The sequence below is a fragment of the Rutilus rutilus genome, assembly GCF_951802725.1.
Source record: "Rutilus rutilus genome assembly, chromosome: 11".
Lineage (NCBI taxonomy): Eukaryota > Metazoa > Chordata > Actinopteri > Cypriniformes > Leuciscidae > Rutilus > Rutilus rutilus.
The window spans coordinates 39,548,524-39,574,151 of NC_140216.1; the positions used below are offsets into that span (position 1 = coordinate 39,548,524).

General features: G+C 36.4%; 2 protein-coding genes across 3 annotated transcripts; one reads left to right on the forward strand and one right to left on the reverse strand.

Annotated features, from left to right (window-relative positions):
* The first annotated feature begins 783 nt into the window (after window positions 1-783).
* Window positions 784-10,243, forward strand: LOC311300255 (protein NLRC3-like). The gene is made up of 8 exons (XM_084424421.1): window positions 784-843; window positions 946-1,024; window positions 1,792-3,476; window positions 3,640-3,813; window positions 4,131-4,304; window positions 5,753-5,926; window positions 6,251-6,424; window positions 8,682-10,243. Exons 1-8 carry the CDS (start codon window positions 794-796, stop codon window positions 8,686-8,688), a joined length of 2,517 nt encoding a protein of 838 aa, XP_084280547.1. The 5' UTR covers window positions 784-793; the 3' UTR covers window positions 8,689-10,243.
* Window positions 10,244-11,264: 1,021 nt separating this feature from the next.
* On the reverse strand, window positions 11,265-24,508 carry LOC311300266 (patr class I histocompatibility antigen, A-5 alpha chain-like). 2 transcript variants are annotated; one of them, XM_084424440.1, is made up of 7 exons: window positions 24,297-24,508; window positions 23,789-24,025; window positions 16,929-17,192; window positions 14,503-14,787; window positions 13,192-13,316; window positions 12,098-12,170; window positions 11,265-11,928 (listed from the first exon to the last, which is right to left on the reverse strand). In XM_084424440.1, the coding sequence occupies exons 1-6, from the start codon at window positions 24,349-24,351 to the stop codon at window positions 12,141-12,143; spliced, it is 996 nt and encodes a 331-aa protein (XP_084280566.1). In that variant the 5' UTR covers window positions 24,352-24,508; the 3' UTR covers window positions 11,265-11,928; window positions 12,098-12,140. The 2 variants fall into 2 exon arrangements, with proteins under 2 accessions (XP_084280566.1, XP_084280565.1); XM_084424439.1 differs by having other exon boundaries at window positions 11,265-12,170.
* Between the last annotated feature and the right edge of the window lie 1,120 nt (window positions 24,509-25,628).

The following is a 25,628-nucleotide window of genomic DNA, read 5'->3' on the forward strand; positions in this document are numbered from 1 at the left end:
GATGGCCGCCGCCACGCCTGAAACTGAGCCCTCAGCAGAGATGGCCGCTGACACGTCTGTTCCTGTTCCTGAGCCAGTGTCTGTTCCTGAGCCGGTGTCTGTTTTTAGAGCATCTGGAAGCCGCTCCTTTGAGGGGGGGCTATGTAACGGCCACCAGCTGGAGTGCCCTTGAGAGCCACCAGAGAGCACTCCACACCAGACTATCAAGTACCACTCACAAACTACATTTCCTAGAACTCACTGCCCGGACTCATCATCACTGATTGCATTCACCTGTATCTCATTACCTTGTTAGTTTCAGCCTATTTATTCCATGTTCACTCATTCACTCACTGCAAAGTTTTGTTTTAGTGTCACACTGTATCTCTGAGCTTTTTCCCGGGTTTCCTGTTTCTTGGTTTTTGGATTTTTTTGCCTGTTCCGTGGATTACTCTCTTGCCTCTGACCCCTGCCTGTTTTGTTTGTTTGGACTGCCTTCCTGTGTTTTGACCCATTGCCTGTACTTTGGATTACGCCTTTGGATTGCCCATAATAAAGCTGCGTTTGGATCTTAACTTTCATGTCTCGGAGCAGTTTGTGACAGTCTTTCTAATAACATTTTAAAAGTTATTTATTTTTTATACTAATATTCAGCTGCAAAATGTACTTGTGCTAAAATACAGAGTTATCTTAAAGTGTTCACAGGAGCATTGAGGCTCTATATGAATAATACATGAATTCTTGTCCCTATTTTCTCGACTCTGTTGTATTTTCTCTGTTCTCTCTGTGTTTGTCCATAATTAGTAAACAGTCTATGGACACTCGAGGAACATTTAGGGGAAGACACATGTCATCTAATCTGAGGTACAACATTTCTGTCTAGACATAAAGATATTTTACTATCACTTTTACTAATTTATTGTAATCTAATAATTTATTCTTTCATGATTCTCAACTGGTCCAAAGCAAATTCAAATCAAACCTGCTGAAGAAGTTTCAGTGTCTGTACGAGGGAACAGCAAAGCAGGGAAATCCAACACTCCTGAATTACCCCTTTTCCACCAAGGCAGAGCTGGTGCTGGTTCGGAGCCAGAGCCTAGTTTCAAATCGGTTCTTTGTTTTTCCACCGCCAAAGCACCAGCTCCGAACCAGTAAAACTGGTTCTTAAGTAGCACCAAATCATTGCAGGGTCTAGAACGGAGCCAAGGAAGAACCGCTTGCGTCAGAGGCTGGGGGCGGGGTTACCGTGGCCAACAAGACTGAAGAGAAACTTGTGACCGCCATTTTTAAATAGCAGCTAGTCGAGCTAATAGCAGCTCGATTATCATATCCGTCTATGTAAGTTACGGCGAGCTGCACGAACGCGTTGGATTCGCCGTGTTTGGATGCCGATTTATTTTCGCAAACCCATGAGCATCCATAGTAACGCAACGTCTATTATTGTTGATGCCTTGTTCGAGATGCATCGGAGCAGCGTGGACCGATCAGAGCTGCGGGAGTGTTTGGAGATCATACGACTCCTTGTGCTTTTTGATCGCTTTCGCAGTGCTTTGATTTCATGTGCTGATCGTTCTGCGAGAAGCCGATGCATGACTCGAACAAGTCTGGTGTGTTTGTGTTTGGCGCTGCCGCACGCGCGTTGCTGAGCAACATGATACGTATGCAGTGACGTAAGATATAGCTCTGTTGTGGCTCTCTGGCCGGTGGAAACGCAAACCGGTTCTTAGTAAGCTCGTCAGTCGAACCAACTCCGAACTGGCAATAGCTCTAGCTCTGAACCAGCACCCGGTTCTTGTTGGTGGAAAAGGGGTAAATGAGATCTACACAGAGCTCTACATCACAGAGAGTGAAAGTGGAGAGATCAATAATGAGCATGAGGTGAGACAGATTGAGACACAATCCAGGAGAGCAGCAACAGAGGACACACCAATCAAATGCAATGACATCTTTAGATCTTTACCTGGACAAGACAAACCCATCAGAACTGTGCTGACAAAGGGAGTCGCTGGCATTGGAAAAACAGTCTCTGTGCAGAAGTTCATTGTGGACTGGGCTGAAGGGAAGGAGAATCTGGACGTCCAGCTCATATTTCCACTTCCTTTCAGAGAGCTCAACTTGATGAAGGACAAAACACTCAGTCTTTCAGATCTTCTTCATGTCTTTTTCCCTGAAACAAAAGAAATGGAAATATCCAGTGATGAATATAAAGTGTTGTTCATCTTTGATGGTCTGGATGAGTGTCGTCTGACTCTGAACTTTAAGAGTGAAGTGAAACTGTGTAATATATCTGAATCAGCCTCAGTGGACGAGCTGCTGATGAACCTCATTGAGGGGAATCTGCTTCCCTCTGCTCTCATTTGGATCACCTCCAGACCAGCAGCAGCGGATCTCGTCCCCTCTGAGTTTGTCCATCGAGTGACAGAGGTACGAGGCTTCAATGACCCACAGAAGGAGGAATACTTCAGGAAGATAATCAGTGATCAGGGTCTGGCCAATACAGTCATCACACACCTGAAGTCCTCGAGGAGCCTCCACATCATGTGCCACATCCCAGTCTTCTGCTGGATCTCAGCCACTGTTCTAGAGGAGATGTTGAGTGAAGCAGAGAGAGGAGAGATTCCCAAGACTCTCACTCAGATGTACACACACTTCCTGATCATTCAGACCAACATCAAACATGAGAAGGACTATGAGAAGAGAGTAAAAAATGAAGACATGATTCTCAAACTGGGGAAACTGGCTTTCCAGCAGCTTGTGAAAGGCAACCTGATCTTCTATGAGGAAGACCTGAGAGAGTGTGGCATTGATGTGACAGAAGCATCAGTGTTCTCAGGATTGTGCACTCAGATCTTCAGAGAGGAGTTGGGCTTGTATCAGGGGAAAGTCTTCTGCTTCGTTCATCTGAGCATCCAGGAACATCTAGCAGCTCTATATGCACACATCCACTTTACAAATGAGAACAGAAATGTGTTTGACAAAACCAAACAAAGTTTCTTTTCCAAAATCCAGAAGAAATATAATTCATTATCTAAGCTGCATCAGAGAGCTGTGGATGAGGCTTTACAGAGTAAGAATGGACATCTGGACCTTTTTCTGCGTTTCCTTCTGGGTTTCTCATTGAAGTCCAATCAAACTCTCTTACGAGAACTACTGACACAGACTGGAAGCTGCTCCTACAACAAAGAGAGAACAGTTCAGTACATCAAACAGAAGATCATGGAGAATCGCTCTTCAGAGAGATCCATCAATCTGTTCCACTGTCTGAATGAACTGGGTGATGATTCTCTGATGCAGGAGATCCAAGATTATCTGAAATCTGGAAAAATAGGAGGAACCAAACTCTCCTCTTCACAGTGGTCAGCTCTGGTTTATGTGTTGCTGACATCAGAGCAGAAGATGGATGTTTTTAATCTAAAACTGTTTATTGGAGCACAAAATACAGCAGATGAAGTTCTTCAGAAGCTGATGCCTGTGGTTAAAGAATCCAGATCAGTTCAGTAAGTCACTCTGACAACAATCATTACATTGATAAAACGTGATCATATTTAAGAGTTTCAATTTATGAGAATACTGTGAAAGGATAAATTTATATATATATAATATAATTTATATCAGTGTTTCCTGAACTGAGAGACTGAAGTGTGTCATTGTTCTCTACAGGTTGTGGGATTGTGGTGTTACAGATGAAGGTTGTGCTGCTCTGACTTTAGCTCTGAGATCAAACCCCTCACACTTGAGAAAACTGAGTCTGACTGGAAATAAAGTAGGAGATTCTGGAGTTAAGCAGATTTCTGATCTACTGCAGGATCCTCACTGTAAACTGGAGAAACTCGAGTAAGATTTTATAAAAGTCTCAATGTCATCTGTTTCTCTCCTGTGGTGAATAATCAATGATATACAAAAATAACATATACAAAAAAGTTTACCATCAAGTAACTGAAAAGGATGTTTAATCTTCAGTGGATTCTTTCCAAAGCTCCTGAGGTCATTTTACTTTTGATAGTTTTACAAGTCAAAAACATGATTAGATGTTGTGAAGAGGTGACAACTTCTTTCATATATAAATCTGTTGAGGAGAAATTCATATATCATATAATTTATATCAGTGTTTCCTGAACTGAGAGACAGAAGAGTGTCATTGTTCTCTACAGGTTGTATGATTGTGGTGTTACAGATGAAGGTTGTGCTGCTCTGACTTCAGCTCTAAGATCAAACCCCTCACAGCTGAGAGAACTGGATCTGTCATTTAATAAAGTTGGAGATTCTGGAGTTAAGCAGCTTTCTGATCTACTGCAGGATCCTTACTGTAAACTGGAGATACTGAGGTAAGATTGTATAAAATGTCTCATATGGTTGTGGCCGCGAAAATGTGTTCACTATACAAAACTCAAACAAAATAAACATCTAAAAAAAGGATTCTTTATTTCCAACCACTTATGAGAAAGACGCGGGGTTAATGTATGGGGTCTCGGTTTGTGGGCAGGTATATAAACAAAATTTATACAGCGAGTAACAACAAGAAAAGAACAAAAGGGAACACTTTCAAATAGAGTTTGCCCCATACGGTGTGAATCACAATGTACAAAGAAACTAACCAAAATAAAAGATAATAGTCACACTTCAGTATCTTCCCCTCACTTAGTTCTCTTTCACAATACTCAGTTTGAGTTAATTTTCCCTTTTCAGCTTTATGCAAATAATTGTAACGTTCCCAGAAATAAAACAGAATACCCAAAACTGTTTATGTGAGCACTTATACCCCAAATAAACAGCGGTAGTGGCTTTTTATGCTTTCTGGATAAAGAACAAAACAGAAACATGAATAAAGACACATTCTCATGAGCCACTCACACACTTGTAAGACAGAAATAAACACACTTAACACTCTTCAATTAACATTACTATATTCATTCCCATCTCTTACAACAGATCATCAATAAACTTGGATGAACATTGATATTCCAAACAGTGCACAGCTAGCCAAAAACCTTCTTTGAGTGAATATAAGCATTGACAGTAAAAAAAATGAAATAAAATGACACTCACTCTGTACATGCTGCACCGCACTAGAAAGCTCATGCAGCGATCATCTCACGTGAACTCACGACTCTTCATTCTCCCCTCTGATATTATTTTATCACAGAGTCAGAAGTATTGATTACATTCTCCTCAATAATAACATGAGCTTTAGTAATAAGTTCAAATAACATGTAGTGATTCCATTGAACAAACAATCACCGTCACTGTGGAATGTATGATCGTTCCACACAGAAATCTCTGGCACTCGGGAGAAATACGGAATCCGTGCGATCAATCACTGCTCCAACTGCTCAACAAACAAAACACCAAATTGGGGGTTTCCCCTTTTTATTTCGATCAAGTTGGTGTTAGTTTCCAACGCGCTTCAGCTCACGTGTGCTCTGAAATGTCTATATATCGACTAAAAAACAACTTCTCCTTTTCTTTCCGTTACTGCACTACCCATGTCCACCAGGGTGGCCTGTAGAGACGGGTTGGCATGACTAGAGTATATTTTTGCACTGTTCACATGGTAAATAATGATTGTGTCAGATCTGCCAGGCTCTCACACCAGCCAATCACAGCGCACTCCCTCACCTGAGTTCTAATCACACACAACTGCACCTCCTCATCACCCTCATCACTGCCATTCAATTTATGAGAATACTGTGAAAGGATAAATTCATATATATAATATAATTTATATCAGTGTTTCCTGAACTGAGAGACTAAAGAGTGTCATTGTTCTCTACAGGTTGAGATTTTGTGGTGTTACAGATGAAGGTTGTGCTGCTCTGACTTCAGCTCTGAGATCAAACCCCTCACACCTGAGAAAACTGAATCTGACTGGAAATATAGTAGGAGATTCAGGAGTCAAGCAGCTTTCTGATCTACTGCAGAATCCTCACTGTAAACTAGAAATACTCAAGTAAGATTTTATATAAGTCTCAATGTTGACTGTTTTTCTGCTGTGGTGAATAATCAATGATATACAAAAAATAAAATATATAAAAAAAGTTTACCATCAAGTCACTGAAAATGATGTTTAATCTTCAGTGGATTCTTTCCAAATGCTTCTGAGTTCATTTTAACATGATATAACGTTATAGTCAAAAACATGATTGGATGTCGTGAAGAGGTGACAACTTCTTTCATATATAAATCTGTTGAGGAGAAATTCATATATATATATTATCATTTATATCAGTGTTTCTTAAACTGAGAGACTGAAGAGTGTCATTGTTCTCTACAGGTTGTATGATTGTGGTGTTACAGATGAAGGTTGTGCTGCTCTGACTTCAGCTCTAAGATCAAACCCCTCACACCTGAGAATACTGGATCTGACATGGAATAAACTAGGAGACTCAGATGTGAAGCTGCTCTCTGATCTGAAGGAGGATCCACATTATAAACTGGAGACGCTTCTGTGAGTAATGATGATTAAAACTGTTCATATTTTAACTGAAAGTGAATTTAGTTTCTTCTTAGTTTACTTTCCTTGTGATGGTGAATTACACACTATAAACATGTTTAACCTGTTAAGCTGCAACCCCACTTTTGAAAAATCCCAAGAAATGACATACCCAAACTGAAACAGATACAGTTCATGAACCCTTTGTACTAAAAGCACAAGTATGATCTCATTTGAAAGCTGACACCTGGTAGTTTATTGTAAATGTAGAATTAATTATTGTCATAATGACAAAAATTGTTATAAATAGCTTCAAAGTTTTGTAAAGTTATTAGAAATTATTTTTTATGAAATATCCTCATGAAAATAAAATTTAAGTTGGCACTGGAGCAATCTAGAAATGCACTACAGCTAATGCCACATGTCTAAACATTTTATGTTTAAAATCTTAAGATAATAAGTCCAAAACTCTGTATTTAGTGAAATGTTTTTCAAGACCATGTCATGTGACTATTTTGATTTGATGCTAAAATGCTACTGATGTTTATTGCCATCTTCTAACCATCTATCCAGTATATTTTCTTTATTGTTTTGTGGTGCAAACGAGCCCCATTCAGTCTCAGTCTCCCCCTGCACACATTCACACCTCTCCAGCCTGGTTATGGCTGTAAATATGCATTTCTTTTGTCTGCATTTTAGTTACTAACGACTGGCTATTCACAGGCTATTCATATGGTTTCAGTCACTAATTTATTTTCTCAAAGTTCACCCTTACATTTTAAACTGTATCTAATGCATTTCTTGAATAAAGAAACATTTCAGTAAGCATTAAAAAAATAATAAAAATATAACTTCTAGACGTGGCAGGTGCACCTAGGGCTAGCTAGCATGTTAGCTTAGCACACCATCAATACACGACAATTTATGAGATTAAAACCATGTTTGTGCTTATAAACTTACTTTATAAAGCAAATCGAGTATTTTAAATAATTTTCTGTGATCTAATTTGGCTTCAGATAAAAAATCAGACAGAAAATATACTATTGGATAGTGTTCTGCACAACGATTCTATATAGATTAGCATTACATTATAAATATAATCTATTATTATGGAAATACCTGGCATGGATTGAAAAACACAGGTAACTCAAATATCATAGCAAACATGTTTATTGTCTTCAAAATGTCTGTATCTGCATGTTACAGCCATAGTTACAGCGCGATCTGTTGTTAGCTGTGTGTGTGTTCGAGGCTTCCTGGATTGTCACATGATTATGGCTCTTCTTCATGTTCTAATACTGTGCACAGGGCGGCGAGGGCGCCCTCAGGCTATTGGTATGAATTGAAAACACATTAACAGAGTATGCAAACGCTCATAATGATTACATCGACGCATTTGGGTATAAATTCAATAAATATTATTCCTGTCTATAGAAATCTGATGTAAATCTATGAGAATCTATCAATATTTCTCCAAATCTGCACATTTTTGAGCTAAAGCCCTGAGGGACGTTGTTTTGTGTATCGCTGTCATGACGACAGCACGGAGTTTTTTATGAATGAAAACGGCTGACGCGCATAATTCATATTAAAGGTATCGACTCATTTTTTCATTTCATAACTCCTGACACAAATTAAGACATAACTGTCACTATGAGTTTCTCAGAATACAATAGTGGTCAAATACTGAAACTTGAGTATTATATCTTTTTAATTATGTATAGTTTGTCAAGGTATAACATTAAATCTGATAGTAATTTTGAATTAAATAAATAAATAACGCTTCAGTGCGCGGGCGCACTGGCAACGGTTAACAGGTTAATAAGAGTTTGATTCATTTATTTAATTTTATAATAGTTTATAGCAACAATTAAATATCTTCAAGTTTCTTTTTATTTTAAACAATTCAATATTTTGCTTTTATCATTGTTTTTTTTATCCCTAAATTATGTATTTTGAGAGAATGTCAATTGCAATAAAATATAATTGTTAATATTCATCACTATAGTTCTTCATCATAAATAAACCTGACCCAGTGATACAGAAAGAGGACAGTCATACAGGGTTATAGATAAGGGTCAAGGGTCATCAATCATGGTGACTTAGAAGCAAAATCTGAATGTTTAAAAACAGCTTTAACAATTTAAATATTATATTATATTATAATCTTTCAATTAATCATCAAAGTATTTTTTTTTTGTACTTTTAGTTGTTCTAAAGTGGATAATGCAATAATGTTGCACACGTTTGACTGTCTGTGTTTTACTTACAGGTGTTAGATGTTAGTCTGACCTTCTCTGGATCAGCTGATGGAGAATAAAGAGCCTCTACAGACACAATCGCATTCAACAGAATCAACAGACACAAACCCACAGTGATCATCACACACACATGTGTTTGTGTAACTTTACTGAGTGATTCAATCCTTCATCCAAAGTCAAACCAGCAAATTTTCAACCAGATGAACTGGATAAATATTCTGAATGTTCAGATCCAATCTGACCTCTGACCTGTAATGCCTGAATCATACACTGTATTTTGTATTATTTTTTACTGTTATTTACTTTAAAAAATGATGGTAACAATATTACACATAATATGTTTGAGTAAAGGCTTGATTTCTATCATGGAATCTACCTGAATAAATCATGTAAAATCCCCTAATTTATTTAGCTCTATGACATGATGAATTTAATATTTTTAGTGAAATATGCTTTTTTATTTTAAGTATTTTTTTACTCTCAAAATTGTGTGAATTCAAGTGAATGGAAATTACCTGTTTATATTTGACTGGAGTTATATTGTATTATTAAAAGACTGTATGCTGCTATAGCACAGCACATAAACAAACTTGTTACTTCATTATCATTAGCAGAGTTATTGCTCAATGAACAAAACAGCATGCTTCAGAGTTTTAATCAATGCAGATATTCACAACCTAACATAAGCCCTACTCTTCTGCACAATGGTAATGATCAAAACTTTAACATAATAGAAACTCTTTCAAATGTCAAACATAACTGAACATTAAACATTAACAGATGTTTCCCTTTACTCAAAAACACATGAAATAACACTTAATTTCAAGATTTACTCTCCATTTCCAGCCATGTGCAAAGCATGCTGGGAACAAACAATGGTGTCTCTAAATAAAACCACCTAATTGAGCTAATTCTCCTAAAATAAATAGGTAGCCCTTTTTCCTTAAATTTATCAGGCTTATCAGTTCCTCAATTCAAGCCTCAAAATTGTGTATGTTTCCTTAACTAGTTTCCTTAAGTATACATGAGATTAAATAATGATCTGAGATGTCATCGCTCTGCTGCAGAATTTCAACATTGATTCCATGTGAAAATATTAGATCTAGAGTATGATTACTATAGTGAGTAGGTCTTGATACGTGTTGTCTAACTCCAATAGAGTTTAGAATGTCTGTAAATGCTAATCCCAATGCGTCTTTTTCATTATCTACATGGATATTAAAATCAACAACAATTAGGACTTTATCTGCAGCCAGTACTAACTCTGATAGAAAATCAGCAAATTCTTTGATAAAATCTATATGGTGTCCTGGTGTCCAGTATACAGTAGCCAGCACAAATGTTAAACGGGATTTATCACTTACAGAAAGCACCATCACTTCAAAAGAATTATATATGAAACTAGACTTCTGAGTAATACTGAAGATATTGCTATAACTTGAATATTTTATTTATTTTTATTTAACCCTTATTTAACCAGGGAAATCCTTTGAGAACAAGTCTCTTTTGTGAAGGAGCCCTGGCCAAGAAGGCCGCCATAAAAGTTCCACATAGAATACAAAATATAATAAATACAATGAACATACTAGACATAATACATTAACAGTACAATGATTCGACCAACGTTAGAGAACAAAGAAATATCATCATGACATCACCCCATTGTCACCATAGACTTATCCTAATTTGGGAAGCAGGGACAGGTGCCAATTGTGCCTGCTTCCCGGTAATATAATATAAATCATCCAAGTGAGGATGCTGCACACTGGTGGTGGTTGAGGAGAGATCCCCTGATATGATTGTAAAGTGCTTTAGGTGTACAGTAGTACTAGTACATATGAAAGCGTTATATAAATCCCTCATTCATTCAAATGCCTCATTTATTCACTGATGATGCACTTTGTTGACAAATGCCAGAATTAAAGTCAAACTGGTTAGTAATAAGTGAAGCTGGTAATGCTGTTTGTGGAGTTGTTTAATCCTCTTCTGCTGAGATCTGGAGAGATTTAATGTCTTCTTTTCTCTTCAGTTGATTTCATCTAAAGCTGTGACTGAAAGTGTCAGATGTGGGCATAATGGGCCGACTGGGCTTTTGCTATATAACACTTTTCATTAGAACAGTAACTATATAATCGCTTTTCAAAGCAAAACTTAAACCCTATGTCTCTCTGGGAAGGTTTATGACTCCTGCGTCTAAATGGAGCTGATGTAAGCATCTAAATACGTGCTTTTTCTTGTATGGCGGATGTACAGCATGCTGTTGAATGTTTATCTGTTTTGGTCTTTTATCAGAACCTTTTATTTAATGTTGTTCAGCACAATGGTGGACAAGGATATATCCTTCCATATCCAGATCTAGTTATATAATCAAATCTTTTTTTTGCATAAAAGTGCTTTAATAACAGAATAACAAAGAAAGAAACAAACAGAAGAGCATCTTCTGAATAATTTGTGAAAACTGCAAATCATTCCAATTGTCTGCAAATCTTTTTGAAAGTTGTTTTCTCTGACTATCGAACACATGCTGTATTCATATGAGCTGAGAGAAATCTTCAAACCTAAACATCATGTTGCACAGTCCAATTAACACACACTCACACTCAAGACTCATTTATTACTTATATTGTACATTTAACAACTCATTATCCAAAGGCACATTTATGCATGCAGGGCCTGAATTTCATTTTGGAAAATGGGGGGAAAATCCCCCCTTAGGTGATTCTTATGGGGGGGGGGGGGGTTATTTTTGTATTATTATTGTATTATCGCCGCCTGCAGCGCGCTTAACGATTGCCTTGTGCAACCCATTTTGAGAGACGAGAGATAAGACGCAGCACCGCTGAATCACTCATGCTGTTTGTGAAATTGCGTCTCGCAGGCAGTTTTAAAATGACTGATTTAATTTTATAATCTGTGTGGATTAATTTACTAATACAGCCTACATGCTAAAGTGAATCAATGTTTGCGAGAATTTCCCGCATTATGCAGACCTGCGGGAATGATTAAAATTATGCGCAATACCCGCAATCCCGCGCCGAAATTCGAGCCCTTGTGCATGTATCAGACACTTTAATCACAAAGACTTACATTGCATTCAATCTATACATTTGATCCCTGGGAATCAAATCCATGACTTTGGGTTTTCTCACACCATGATGATGATTATCCAGGTTACAGGATACTTGTATCATTACAGTGTTCCTGTAGCTCAGCTAATCATGATGCAGTATAATGAAGTAAATGTTACGAGTAGGCCTACTAAAAAAAAAACACAAAAAAAAAAAAAAAAGTGTAACACTGTGACTTTGATCTTTTAGGCCCTATTTGCAGCTGCTAGTAACATGCATTTCAAATGAGTCTCCTAAGAAACACTTTTGTTCACACCACTGATGCGATCTTGATGCTTTGAAATGTTTATAAAACTCACTCGCTGAACTTGGGATCTGTAAACCTGCTCAATCACTCCAACTTCACTCCATTAGCACCATTTCTCTTCTGACCTAGGAAAGATACAGCAGAATATACACTATAAAAATTCATCTCAAGTACATAAATATGTTCTTGTAAATGTTTATGCCAAGCTTGTCAGGGTTGTGTGTGATGGAAGAAGTGAGGACTCAATCACAGGAATGAAGAGCTTTTATTAATAATAAAAAATAAAACAGTACAAACAAAAACTACCCCGAGGGGGGTCACTTCACTTCACTCAGGAGGAACATACAAGGGAAAAACGAAGATAACAAACGATGACGAACCAGCACAGGACTGCAAACACAAGGAGAATAAACAGGGAGCAAACAAAGCAGGTGATGAGGGAGGACAGGTGGGGAAAATGAATCAATAATCAGGTAACAAGATGGGCAGGGCTAGACAAACAGGAGAGCACAAGGAAACATACGTGACAAGCAATATGCTCACACCAAACATGACTAAAACAAGCACATGGCCAATACAACAAATCATAAGTCACGTGTTCACACAAAACATGACATGAAAGCACGTGGCAGATGTAGGCTAAACACGAACCACGTGCTATACAAAACACAACAACACACACTGACAAAAGAGTGTTCTGTCCGAGCAAACTCGAAACCGCACGCTCACACGACAAGACAGAGCGCATGAGAACGAGCGAAAGCTCATCCTGTGTTCACAACAGAAAACAAACACGCGGAGCATGAGTGTCCGAATCCCGAAAGAACCGAAACCAAACTAGACCGAAGTGCCGGGATCAAACCTCTCGCTCCGGACACGAAACAAGGTTTCAATGAGGTTTCAATGATGTCACATTTGTTTGATAAAAAGTATGGGAAAATGCTACCTTGTAGTCTGTTATCATATTAAAATGTGAAAATAATCAATCACCATAATAAACATCGCTTTCACATTGTTCACATTATTTCTGTTATGCTATACTGTCAAACTGTTGATGTTTTTTTATAATAAAAAGGATATTTTGTGAGCAAGAGATTTAAAACAAGAGATTTAAAGCAATGATCATGTTGAATAATTATAACTCACCATTTTTTTTGTAGATGCAGTACCAGAACACGAGTACAGCAGTACAGCTAGAAGGACTACAGCTGCTTCAATTCCTGCTATAGCAAGACATCGAGATTCTGTTTCACTGTCAAAATATCTTCCATCTGCAGAATGAAGAAAAACATAATGCTTCATAAATGCTTTTAAACTGTTGAACAGAGTTTAACCTTAATTGTCTGGGCAATTACACTACGTTATTTTAAAGGTGCTCTAAGCGATGTCACACGCTTTTTAAGCTGAAACATTTTTTGTCACATACAGCAAACATCTCCTCACTATCCGCTAGCTGCCTGTCCCCTGAACACACTGTGAAAAATGCGGTCTCTGTAGACACCACAAGCTCCACAAACACGACAAAAACAAACTGGCCCAGCCTGGACCACGAAACATAACAAACAGTGTTCCAGCCAATAACCGACAAGAATGGTTTGGGGGCGGGGGGTTAGTGCCCGTGCACATGAAGGGGGGTGTGGGGGGTTAGTGTATGTGCACATGAAGGGGGGTGTGGGGGGTTAGTGCATGTTCACATGAAGGGGGGTGTGGGGGGTTAGTGCATGTGCACATGAAGGGGGGAGTGGGGGGTTAGTGCATGTGCACATGAAGGGGGGAGTGGGGGGTTAGTGCATGTGCACATGAAGGGGGGTGGAGGGGGTCGAGGAGAGAGAAGCATGAAGAGGGAAGTTAGCTAGAGGAGAGATGTCCTAGACAACGACAACGACTGACGCTAGAATTTTATTCTCTTGAATTTTGATATGGCCGACACAAGACCAAAGAGACGACGTTCCGATGAACAAATAGCAAATAAGAGGGAAAAGGGAGGGAGGGTCGAGCTAGCCTCCGTTTTGTTTGACAATACTTCGAACGTCAACAAGAAGTGACGTCACCCAACATCGCTTAGAGAACCTTTAAGGGCTCATGAAATGGAAAAGCAAAATGTCCTTTATTTATTATTAATTATATTTAAACATAGAAGATGTTACTCTACAATAAAAAAGCTAACTGCCCAGTTTTCTATCCTTCTGAAACATCAGGATATCCTTCCAAAAGTTGGAAATATTTGCAAATATTTGGAATTTTTAATGCATGCTAACTTCATAAGCTAAACTCCAGAAACAATAATCTGAAAATACATTTTATGGCCCCTTTAATTACATTAAAAACATCAACACTACTCCTCTTCCCACAGATACTGATTTGTATTCAATCTTCATGTTATAAGCTAATTGTAGAAGCAGAATTAGTGCATAATGGATATTTAAATCATAATCACAACAAAATGTTGATATTTACTCCACACTGTTAAAACCGGTCGTGATTGAGTCAGACTGCTGTGATTGACCAGACAGTCGTAAGATCCTTCATGGTTTCTGTCGATCTTCACACTGATTCTCATCTGAAAGGTTTCATCAGTATTTGGTCTGATTCCAGAAGATGTTTGATCCTCAACAATGTATTTGTTCCTTCTAATGTTCATCTGAACATCTCTGGGGTAGAAACCAGTGGCCAGACAGCTCAGAACCAGTTCACTTTCATCAGCAGAAAGTTTCGGCACAAAAGCGTGAACATCTGGTGGAGCTGAAGCAGAAAATAATAATGCAATTAACAAACAAACATTTTCAACAAATTTTGTTTTCTCTCTCCTGTTTCTGAGCTGGGAAGAAATTATGGGTTTTGTTCCACAGAAGACGGCAAGTTATAAGGGTTTCGAAAGACATAATGAGAATAAGGCTGAATCCCAATTCTCTGTCTTACCCCTTCCCCTTCCCCTACCCCAGTGGTTCCCAATCCTGGTCCTGGGGACCCACAGCTCTGCACAGTTTGTATGTCTCCCTCATTTAACACACCTGATTCAGATCATCATCTCGTTAGGAAAGAGCTCTATGAACTGAACTGGGTGTGTCAGATAAAGGAGACATATAAAATGTGCAGAGCTGTGGGTCCCCAGGACCAGGATTGGGAACCACTGCCCTACCCCTACCCCTTCGTCTTACCCCTAGCCCTTGTCCCTCGAAACCGAGTGGTAAGCGCTAGGGTTGAAAACATACCCCTATGAAATGAGACGCCACTTGGTTACGTCATCATACATCATACTCCGGCGTCCCTGTGTGATACAGGACAGTATATTGTAACGAGTGGAAATAAGTATGGCCCCTTTAAGAGCTGCACGCTCTCTGTTGAACGGGCTGTAATGGTATTGTGCCGTGCGACTCGAACAACCCCATGTATGTGGGTCATTTCTGTGTTGATGCTCATTATTCTTGCTTTGTTTTATTGAGTGACGCTGTGGAAGTCAAGGTGGAGCGTGTGGCAGACAGTTGCAGGAGTTTGATTTGTCAATAAATTGCGAGTGAATAATCGCCTCCGTGAGTCTGTCTGGCCTAATACTTCAGCTGCGAGCTATCCTTATTTTGTTTCCCTCCTAACACAACGCGTTACAATATGTTAAGCACGTATCTTTTTCCTGGACATGTCGCCTGGATTTCGGGATCACCCAAAAATGTCCGGGATTCGGCTTTTGCTTTCTGCCGTCGCTATTCATTATGCACAGAGAGTGTTGTTTCAACCGGACTGAATTCATTCAAATCGGTGAATCTGAATGTAGTGTTTAACGTACATGAACGCTAAACAAGTGATCGGTTTATGTGCGTTTTAGCATTGCTTAAATTCCTGTGTTTTCGTATCAGTCGGGATCCGTTTGAAGCTGAATACATGACCTGCAAAGCTGGCACATACGTGTCAGTGTCAAATAATGAAACGTTACACATAATGAATGGCGACTGTAGAAAACAAAAGCCGAATCCCGGACATTAGTCAGAGAAATGCGGGACTGATTGTGCAAACCAGCAATGTATCGTTAGCATAGCCTAGCGTAGCAGACCAGCGATTTTTAAAAACGTTTAAAAACGTTTCAGTTAACAACATGGTTGCAAATATATATGTACATGACTGTGTAGAGTACAAAACACGACTGTCATAATTTTTCAATCAATCATTTAAGCCGAAAATGAGACTTTCTTGATGGTATGCCCGCCTTTGTTGCCGGTTGCGCAGTGCATTCTGGGTACCCCTTGGTTTCAAGTAAGCTCGCGAAAATTCTTGGTTTTAAGGGGTATCTACCCCTTCCCCTTAGCCCTACCCCTTGATCAAAATGAGAATTGGGATAGCCCTTACTCTCACGTGAACGAGCAAAACTAAGGGGAAGGGGTAAGGGGAAGGGGTAAGACAGAGAATTGGGATTCAGCCTAAGTCTTTTCAATTTTCTCTTTAATGAAATCTGCTAATTAGTTGGTGGATCTAATACTTTAGTAAGCTGACACAGTAATGCAATGTGAAAATCAAACTCCTGCAATCCAGAAGAACATGCATTGATTTGAGAGACACATCTATAACTGAACTCTGTTACGCCACACACTGGATCTGCACTAATAAACACGAAGCATCTGACTTTCTGATGCAAACACACAATTACATATATAAGTAGAGAAATCCCCTGCATGTATGAAGGGGTAAATTAGTTTATTTATAATGTAGCCTATTATTTTTACAGTTGTTTTTTATATATATATATATATGTGAGTGTGTGTGTGTGTGTGTGTGTGTGTGTGTGTGTGTGTGTGTGTAGGGAATAGCAGGGTCACAGAGAGAGAGAGAGAGAGAGAGAGAGAGAGAGAGAGAGAGAGAGACTGGAGCTAATTAAAGATCTGATCAGAACTTGCTCTGTTTTGTGTTGTGAAACGCTGAGATCCAGTCAGTGCAGGTCTTGAGGAAATGCTTGAGGAACTGGTTTCGTTCAGTGTGACGATCCCATTTCTCTTTAGTTTCTTTGGCTTTGGGGTTTTTATCAGTCCACTGCATAGTGGATAAATTAAAGACAATAAAGTCTTCTCCATCAAATCCATATTCATCAAAGACAGTCAGATTCACTGATCCATCAGGAAGTTTCTCCAGTTCACAGCCAATAATTCTCTGAAGAACATGATCTACAATCACAGAACAACACTCATGAGAAACTCACAGTAAATATAATGTCTGATAATTACAGTTTTTTTGGATTGCTTAAGCACGATTTTCAAAACAGGGCCCGTGTTTTCAAAACACTACACACAGTTAGCACAACCACACACCCAATAAGCAAAACACTAAAGATCCTTTGCATACCCAGGTGAAAAAAAGTGTACTTTAGTGCACTAAAAATACACTTAAGTACAAGAAAGTACATTTGTAGTACATTCATATTTTTGGTGCTAAAAACAACTGTAAAAATAATACACTATTAATACACTAATTAAAAGTATATTTTTACTTAAGTAGTACTAAAGTGTAATTAAAAAAAGTATACTAAATACCATTTATATTTTAAATGTATTTTTAGTGCATAAAAAAATATATACTTTTGAAAAAATAGACAGAAGAGTTTTTTTAGTGTATTTCTTACAAGTACATTTTTAACGCATTAAAAATAGTTCATTTTTAGTGTACTTTTACATAGCTATCAAAGTACACTAGCAATGAACTATTTTTAATGTGTTAAAATGTACTTGTAAGAAATACACTAAAAAACTCTTCTGTCTATTTTTTCAAAAGTATATTTTTTTTAATGCACTAAAAATACATTTTAAAAAAATAAGGCTTTTAGTATACTTTATTAATTACACTTAATTACTATTTAAATTAAAACATACTTTTAATTAGTTTATTTATAATGTATTATTTTTACAGTTGTTTTTAGCACAAAAAATAAGAATGTACTACAAATCACTTTCTTCTAATTAAGTGTTTTTTTTAGTGCACTCAAGTAGCCTACACTTTATTTTCACCTAGTGAAAATACTAAAGTAGTACTTAAGTGTAATTAAGAAAGTATACTAAATACCATTGATATTTTAAATGTATTTTTAGTGCATATAAATTTGTGTTTTGTTCATTTAAGATACGTACAGTAATCTGTAGTTTAATCATTTTATTAAAGGGTTAGTTCACCCAAAAATCGAAAAGTTCTTTGTATTTAGTCGCCCGCGTGTTGTTCTAAACCCTTAAGACTTCCATTAACCATCGCATCACAAAATATTATATTTATGATGGAATCTGAGCGCTGGATAAGTCTTCCATTGACTTCCAAGGGGCTTAAACTTGCTCTATCAGAAATCGTATTAAGACATTGTTTGAAATTGTCTAAGTGACTCCAGTGGCTCAACCATCCATTTATCAAGCGACGAGAATAGTTTTTTTTGTGCCAAAAACAAACAAAAATAACTAATTTATTCCAATATCCATACTCGTGTTGTGCTTGAAAGTTGTTTACGTAGTGTATCTGCGCGAGCTTCTGGATTCTACGTCACCAGGCGTCACACACATGACCTGCGTTGGCCAATAGTGAGCCTGTGTGGTGACGTAGAACCCAGAAGCGCTGCGCAGATAGACTACGTAAACAACTTTCAAGCACAACACGAGTAAATGGATATTGGAATAAATTCGTTATTTTTGTTTGTGTTTGGCGCAGAAAAAGTATTCTCGATGGTTGAGCCACTGAAGTCACTTGGACTATTTTAAACAATGTCTATATGTTTTCTGATCGAGCAAGTTTAAGCCCCTTGGAAGTCAATGGAAGACTTATCCAGCGCTCAGATTACATCATAAATATAATATTTTGTCATGCAATTATAAATGGAAGCCATACGGGGTTAGAACAACACGTAGGTGAGTAAAAACAGATCATTTTGATTTTTGGGTGAACTCCTTTAATGCTTTTAGTTTAAGCTTGCCACTTGTGTTATTTTGTTTCCCAACAGTCTGTTTGGACTTTAATAATGTTTAAAAAAAATTAAGTGTTTTTTAAGAAAGAGATGTTTTTTGTTTGTACACATACCATTCCTCCTGTATCCTTTTAAACTAAAGGTGTTTTCATTTACATGAATTACATTTACCGGTTATTTTTATCAAATGCATTACATCTAACTTTAAAATGATTATTGTATTAAACGCCTTCATCAATGGTGGACAATTTTAACATTTACATTTTAACAGTATAACTTCAGCATAAATGAGGCAGAAAATGCTTCTGATAACACAGTAATAGTGTACTTGACTAAAAAAAAAACATTAACATTTAAATGTTTTATAAAAGTACTTTTGACATAGTTAAAATACATTTTTACAATAAATTAGTTTCCATAAATATAATATGATTGTATATTCTTATATTTTAAAGAATTTAAAGGTGTATTTAAAAATGTTTTAAAGATGGGTTCTATTGCTCTAAGGGGGAAAAAATTAAAGCTGATATAATATTTTAAAATCATGTTTAAGTTCATCTTAAGTTTGTATAAAAATAGCACAGTTGATATATTCTTATATTTTAAATAATTTATAAGTGTATTTAAAAAAGATTTAATCTAAAGATAAAATTAAAGCTGAAATAGTATGTTAAAAGCATATTTAAGTTCATCTTCAGTGTGTCTCAAAATAGCACAGTTGAGTACACTAAGATGATCTTAAGTTTATATTACAGTTTTTCTCGATTGTTTACACACATTTTCTGAAAGCATGCCTCATATTCTCAGAACTCTACACACAAATCAAAAAACACTCACACAATGGGCAAAACCCCTCAATTCTCCTGCAAAATGAAACTTTACATTCAAAACAATGTGATTTCTTCTCAAAATGGTATTTTGTTTTCAAATGACACACACAAACCATCATATGAATAGACATTTATAAGAACCAGTTGAACACTGATGTGCTCAATGTAAAACACTATGATGAATGGAAAACACTTCCTCTCCATTCATCATAATGATTTTTTTTTTTTTTTCAGTGTTACATTTACTACAGACAGACAGTACATACATAAGTGTGTTGTAAAATATTTGAATATATTGTTTTTATACTCGGTATACTCAGTGTTATACACAGTAACAAATATATTTTATTTTTCCCACAAAAACAATGTACACAGTGTACATCCCAACCAACACAAAGTAGTACATACAGTGGTCTACATACAAAACAACAGAAGAATTGACTGTATACAGTTACAGTAAAAAAAAAAAAAAAAAAAAATAATTCCAATGTTGGCATCCATTGCTTCATTGAGGAGCTCACCTGTGGCCCTTTTATGCTAAAGCTCTGATTGCTAATTGTAAAACTGTGTGACGGGTGTTTGCCCATGTGATGAGTCAGTGTGCATATTTGAATGGCAGTGTGTTCCTTGTGAAAACAAAAGATTTTCTGCATGAAAATTGTGCCAAAAGCAGAGAATTGTGTGTAGTGTTTTGAAAAAAGTGTGTTTTAGAACTGCAATTTAAGTGTAAAGCAGGAATTGTGCTTGTAGTTTAGCAGAATTGGTTCAGGGTGGTGGTGAATGAGTTACATGTTGTGGTCATTGTGTCTCAAGTACCAGAAAATGTGTGTAAACAATTGAGAAAAACTGTAAGAAGTACTAAAGAACAATTTTTAGTATATTAAGTACAAAATAAGTGCGTGAAAATAGAGCACTTTAAAAACATTATGGAAGTGTATTAAGTGCACTTAAATAAAATGTATTTTAGTGTACTTTTTTAATCTAGGAATACATTATAAGTATAATTTGTATATAATTACATATTATTATTATTATTATTATAATTTAAATAGTTTATTATTGTATTTAAAGATGGTTTCAATTATACTAAAACTGGTAACGAAATACATTTGTTGAAAATATGAAATAGTATATTAAAAATACACTTTAGTTTATCTTCAGTGTGTCTCAAAAAAGCACAATTGAGTACACTAAGATGATCTTAAGTTTATATTAAGCAGTACTAAAGGTAAGCTTTTAGTATATTAAGTGCAAAATAAGTGTGTCGAAAATAGAGCACTTTAAGTACATTATGGAAGTGTATTATGGAAGTGTAATAAAATGTATTTTAGTGCACTTTTTTAATCTAGGAATACATTCTAAGTATAATTTGTATATAATTTAATATTATTATTATTATAATTTAAATAGGCTATTATTGTATTTAAAGATGATTTCAATTATGCTTAAAGTGGTAACAAAATACTTTTTTTAAATATGAAATAGTATATTAAAAATACACTTAAATTCATCTTCAGTGTGTCTCAAAAAAGCACAATTGAGTACACTAAGATGATTTTAAGTTTACATTAAGCAGTACTAAAGATAAACTTTTAGTATATTAAGTGCAAAATAAGTGTGTCGAAAATAGAGCACTTTAAGTACATTATGAAAGTGTATTATGGAAGTGTACTAAGTGCACTTAAATAAAATGTATTTTAGTGCACTTTTTTTTCACCTGGGTAATTAAACACTCTTGTAAAAACTATACACTTCTGTTTAAAAACCACACTTTGTTACCATATGAAACACCCACGTTTCACATTACTATACTCTGTTTGCACGAGTTACACTCTGCTGTGATAAACCTAAAACACTTTTAGCACTTCTACTTCCCTATGATTAGATATACAAAAGAAATATATTTTCAGAGTATATTTTGGAATATATGCAAATATTTGAAATTGGCCCAATAAATATATTTCACACTTAACATCATATATTTTTGTTATATTTCAGAATATATTTCAATGTATTTGGAATATATGCCACATATATTTTTGACTCTTTTGGGGACCCATACAGAAAAAAAATACATTGAAAAATATTCTGAAATATAACAAAAAAGATATGATGTTACAGTAAGTGTGAAATATATTTATTGGGCCAATTTCAAATGTTTGCATATATTCCAAAATATACTCTGAAAATATATTTTACAGTTTTTCTCAGTCGCTTTGGTGCGTTTTTCACATCATCCCTAACATGTGCAAAATAATAAGTGCATTTCTCAGAACAATTTGTACAAACTGCAATATACAATAGATATGTTTCTAAAGCTAGTCAGTCACTAAAAATCCTTAGTACATCTCTCAAAAGTAAATATTCATGCCAATGATCATGTCAGTGTCATCAGAATGATAAGTCATTTAGTCATTGTTCATGAACAAGCTCGTCAAAATGTTTAGGCATGTTGTCAATGTAACTGTGTACTTTGACACTATTACCAGATGTAAACTTAGGCTACAGTTTGGATGACAGTTACTGTATTGAAAATGCACAAGGCTGCACTTCTATGGCATATATCAATTTCAAACGTACTATTTACATATTAATGTATGTGGGTTATTGATTGAAAGAGACAAAAGAGATTTAGTTTTTCACAGCTTTTACTAGTTCTACTTTATGAAAGAAAACAACAAAATAATTTACAGTAAGAAAAAGACAAGGGGCACAAAGGAAAATAAAAACTAAATTAGAAAGAAACACAGGAAACCCCCCTAAGGCATAACTTTGCCCGCACCACTGTTCTAGTGCTGTTTCTGCAGAAGATGCACCTTTGAGCAATTTTGACAACTGGTTGATTGTTGGTTGAACTAACACTTTACATTCCTTGAGTGAGGGTCAATTTCACCTGCACGAGTCATCAAATCATCGTTTTTGTACAAAAGGTCTAATAGAAATGTGTAAAACTATGCTTGACAGTTTATGACAAATAGTTAAACAATTTTGCATGTAATGGCTTATGCAAGGAACTAATGCCTAGATATTTTGAGGGGTAAGACTATTCAACAGAGAACCATCTACTATATTTTGATCAACATGACATGAGCAATTGAAAATGTGGAAAAAAGCTGACACTTGTACATTATCAATTGCAATATGTACAAAAGCAATTGCAATTTGTTCAAAGGAATAAGAAATTGCTTTATTGATGTGCACAAGTGACTAGATGATTTGGAATTTGTACAAGTAGTATCAAGAATTGCACTTTTGATCTAAGAAATGCACCAAAGCGACTGAGAAAAACTGTAAATATATTTCTTTTGTGTATGGGTACCATCAACAAAGTACAAATATAATGTAAATTCACCAAACACTACACAAGACCAATGTTGCAGACTGAAGAAACTCATTTATTTCTCAACACGCCCAAAATGTTGACCTGGAGATTCATAATACTGTAACAAAATGTCACTTTACGTATTGTACTGTAAGTTTACTGTAAAAAAAAAAAAAAAAAAAAAAAAAAACCTAGACATTGTCTCTTCGCCTAGCTGGATCTGGCCAGATAATTTCATCAACATCGCAGGCAATGCTGTCATTAGCAAGACACCTTGGAAAGAAACGTCTTGAATGACTGCTGCTTTTTATAGTGCTTATACACCTAATTGGTGTGTCTACAATTAAGCAAACAAGTGTTTGCACATCTGATGACTGTGTTGAACCAATTGGTTGGACGGTGCGGTAATTTGACAGTCAGTGCTTTGGTATTGCAAGGAAGTGACTTCATGACAGATTTTTGTGTGTAATGTTAAGTGTGCTTAGTGTTTTGCAAATCACTGTGTGTAGAGTTTTGCAACAAGTGTGAGGTTGACAATGTGCTTGTAGTTGTGCAAATATGGGCTGATGTTTTGCTTCTTGAGTGTAAGGTTTTGCTAATAGTGTACTACTTTTAATTTTAGTGTGTAAGCAATCCAAAAAAACTGTAATAAGAGTAAAGCATGAATCTCACCAGAACACAGTGAGTCTGTGCAGTTTGACAGAGTCCTGATCTGATGTATGAACCAGTCTCTAGAATCAGGAGGATCTTCAGGAGCTTCAGTCCAGTCTTTATCAGTCAGAATCCAGACTCGTTCTTCATTACTGAAGTGTTTGATCCGTCTGTCATCATAAACACCCACTGCACTGAACTCTGGGAATGAGTCTGATTTGGTCAGGACTGTAAACTTGTAGTGGAGGAAGTGTTTCTCTGAGGAATATATGAAACACAAGCAACAATGGAAACATGAAGCAACTAAAATGTATTTGTTCAGAACAAAGACAGCAAAGCTGAGCAAAGTAGGATTACAACACAATAAAGGACAACACATTATGCAAAACGATATAGGTGAAATTATGTATGCTATAAAACACAACATCTTAAATATAACCAGAAAACAAACTCAAATTGTTGATGTAACTGGTGTCTGTCGAACAGAAGGAAGTGCTGTATACGGACAGAAAAAAAGCTTGTTTCTTACCTTGCTGTGCATCGCTTAGAAAAGAGCAAAACAATAAAAAACTAAATAAAATCATTCTTGTGTGTGTGTGTTCACTACTCGCTGCTCCTAATGTGTGTGCTCTAACTTGGATGTGTTAAACGCAGAGGATAAACTCTCGGTATGGCTTACTATACTTCACCTTCACATCATGTCACTTGTGTCTGTGTACAGAAGATGTTTATATTCTGTGCGTTCAGGAAATGAGAAAATGAGGAAATGAGAAAACACTCGCTTGATGGAATCACAAAACGTGCCTGTCTGCATTCCTGAGCTCATCAAATCAAGCTCCGTTTCAAAGCAGCTTCATAATATTAAACACAATCTCACTGTACTCTAATACAGCTCTAATAAGACTATAGTGTCATCATTCACACAGTTCAGTTCAGCTCAATGACTGTCAACTTCAACGAGTGGCCAGAATGTGGAGAACAACATGAAGGCATGTGATGCAATAGGATCTTGCTCAAGTACTGAAGAGCTACAGCATTTAGGGCCTTAGAAGAAATCAGCACCATTTTTTTTTTTTTTTTTTTTTTTAATGTTTAATAAGTAAATGCAGAATGGAGCAAATACTTCTGCTGCATTTCGGACCAGCTATTCATATGACTTGTGTGCTATATTCACACATATACAAGTCTTCTACAGTCATGACAGGTTAATGCGAGGAACAAACTGAAACTGAATTCAAACTGCACATATTCAAAGTTGGTACAAATTTGTTTGCCCCCCCACCCCACCCACCCACCCACACACCCACACACACACACACACACACACACACACACACACTCCTTTTTCCCGTTCACAATAGAACCAGCAGGAACACGACTTAAAAAGGCAAACAGAGTCAGATTTGATTTCATGTTGATTTAAAGCAGTTTGAACAAGTGTGTTAACAACACTCAGCTTCTGTGTGGTCTATGAAAACACAATAACATTCATCTCACAAATAGTCCATGATTTTATGACAGTTTTTAAACAAAGTTACTCAACAATTATACACTGTGTAAAAACCTGTTATAAACGTCACTTTCAGATTCCTGAACTTGGATATTTTTGGTGTGCTGAAGAATTAAACCCTCATTAACTGATATCAACATTCATCTAAATTAATCAGACTCTCTCCTAGGTTTCTGCTTAATGTGTGTAAAACGCTTTACCTGAGAGTGTCAAGTACAGCAGAATTAATATTTCATCTGATTAATGCAGATTATCTTTGGTTATTTCATATCCATGTTTTAACAAACGCTCTGCTGGATTTGATCAGAAACAGACACACATGAAGCTGATCATATTTTACGAGCTCTGCAC